Consider the following 2598-nt stretch of genomic DNA (forward strand, 5'->3'; position numbering starts at 1 on the left):
AGTGTGTCCCAGTACCCGACCAGCCCATCCCAGTGCCCCCACCTACCCCGTACACCCCGCGCTTCTCAGCAAGGGTGCTCAGCGCATCAGAACTCCTCCCAGGAATTCCCAGTCTGTTCCAACTGCCTCCCAGTGCCTCCCAGGAACTCCCAGTACCTTCCCAGTGCACTCCCAGTACCTCCCCAGTAACTGCCAGTACCCACCATGGACCTCCTGGGCACCATTGTTGGACCTGACCTCCTGTGTACCCACCTCCCCTTGCCCAGTTTGCACACAAAGTCCTCCGAGGTCCTCCCAGTACCTTCCCAGTGTCCCCCAGTACCTTCCCAGTGCACTCCCAGTGCCCACCTTGGTCCTCCTGGGCGGCATCGTTGTAGTTGAAATGCCCCCTTGCCCTTGCCCAGGTTGCGGGCCAGGTCCTCCTGCTGCTGCTCGTAGTGGTGCCGCAGGAGCTTCTCCCAGTAGTCGGGGTCGACGTTCTCCTCCTGCTTGATGATCTCCCGCTCGATCTCCTCGATCTGCCGGCACAGGCACCGCCGTCACTGGCCGCCATGGGCACTCGCCGAAATCTCAGCGCCGGCTCCATCATCCCCACCACCACCATCTCCATCATCACATCTCTACCACCCCCATCTCCACCACTTCCATCATCTCCATCCTCATCTCCACCATCCTCACCTCCCCCTCCACCACCTCCATCTTCTCCACCATCCCTATCTCCATCATCTCCATTGTCCCCAACTCCATTGTCTCCACCTGCACCATCCCTGTTGTTCCCACCACCTCCGTTGTCCCCATCTCCATCACTCCTATCTCCATTGTCCCCACCTCTACCATCCCTGTTGTCTCCATCTCCATTATCCCCATCTCTACGATCTCCATTGTCCCCATCTCCACTGTCCCCATGTCCCCCATCCCCATTGTCCCCATCACCTGCATCTCCACCATCCGCGTTGTCCCCATCCCCATTGTCCCCGTTGTCCCCATCTGCGTTGTCCCCATCCCCACTGTCCCCATCGTCATTGTTCCCATTGTCTCCATCTCCACCATCCGCGTTGTCCCCATCCCCATTGTCCCCGTTGTCTCCATCTCCATTGTCCCCATCATCTGCATCTCCACCATCCACGTTGTCTCCATCCCCGTTGTCCCCATCGTCCCTATCTCCATTGTCCCCGTTGTCTCGTCATTGTCCCCATCACCTGCATCTCCACCATCCGTGTTGTCCCTGTCCCCATTGTCCCCATCCCCATTGTCCCCATCACCTGCATCTCCACCACCCACGTTGTCCCCATCTCCGTTGTCTCCATCCCCATTGTCCCCATCACCTGCATCTCCACCATCCGTGTTGTCCCTGTCCCCATTGTCCCCATCCCCATTGTCCCCGTTGTCCCCATCCCCGTTGTCTCCATCTCCATTGTCCCCATCATCTGCATCTCCACCATCCGCGTTGTCCCCATCCCTGTTGTCCCCGTTGTCTCCATCGTCACTGTCCCCATCACCTGCATCTCCACCATCCGCATTGTCCCCATCCCCACTGTCCCCATCATCCCCATCCCCATTGTCCCCATCACCCACGCTGTCCCCTTCCCCATTGTCCCCGTTGTCCCCATCCCCACTGTCCCCATCGCCACCACCTCCATTATCTCCATTCCCATCACCACCACCTCCCTTGTCCCCACCACCTCCCTCGTGTCCCCCCTTCCCCGTCCCCGGGCACACCTTGTCCTCCTCCCGCACGACGTACTGGGCCACCTTGAAGGAGCTGAGGTACTCGTTCATGTTCTGCACGTCGGCGTCGTCGGTGGCGTCCTGGTTGCGGTCGAGCAGCCGGGCGATGGCCTCGTTGTCGTAGTGGATGACGCTGCTGTCCTCCTCCTTGTTCTCCCCTGCGCCGGTGACACGCTGCTGACACGGCCTGACACGCTCCAGCAGGGCCTGGCACAGCTCAACACGGCCTTGGCGTGCTCCAACATGGCCCAACGCAGCCCTGACGTCACCCAGTATGGCCCAGTATGGTCCAGTACAGCCCAACACGGCCTGACATGGCCCGACATGGTCCAATAAGGTCCAACATGACCCAACATGGTCCAACACAGCCTGACGTGGCCCAACACGACCCAACATGGCCTGACACGGCCCAACGTAGCCTGACATGACCTGCTATGGCCCAGTATGGCCCAACACAGTCCAGCATGGCCCAGCACGGCCTCACATGACCCAACATGGTCCAGTAAGGTCCAACATGACCCAACATGGCCCAAAGTGGCCCAACATGGCCCAGTACAGTCCAATAAGGTCCAACATGGCCCAGTATGGTCCAACATGGCCCAGTATGGTCCAACACAGCCTCACATGGTCCGACACAACCTGACATGACCAGCATGGCCCAACATGGTCCAGCACAGCCCAACACGGACCAGTGTGGTGGTCCAACACGGTCCAAGGTGGCCCAGTATGACCCAATACAGCCTGAAACGGCTCAACAGGGTCCAACATGCCCCACCACAGCTTGGCATGGCCCAGCATGGCCTGGCACAACCCAACACAGCCTGACATGGTCTGGCATACCCTGACATGGCCCACCATGGTCTCCCACGT

General features: G+C 59.9%; 1 protein-coding gene across 1 annotated transcript; it reads left to right on the plus strand.

Annotated features, from left to right (window-relative positions):
- Window positions 1–1043: 1043 nt before the first annotated feature.
- LOC104167265 (vegetative cell wall protein gp1-like) lies at window positions 1044–1142 on the plus strand (the record flags this gene model as incomplete). Its single annotated transcript, XM_009707471.1, has 1 exon — window positions 1044–1142. A coding segment is annotated over one exon (99 nt), but the record flags the coding sequence as incomplete, so codon positions are not given.
- Between the last annotated feature and the right edge of the window lie 1456 nt (window positions 1143–2598).

This window comes from Cariama cristata, unplaced genomic scaffold (assembly GCF_000690535.1).
Source record: "Cariama cristata isolate BGI_N322 unplaced genomic scaffold, ASM69053v1 scaffold11749, whole genome shotgun sequence".
Classification (NCBI taxonomy): domain Eukaryota; kingdom Metazoa; phylum Chordata; class Aves; order Cariamiformes; family Cariamidae; genus Cariama; species Cariama cristata.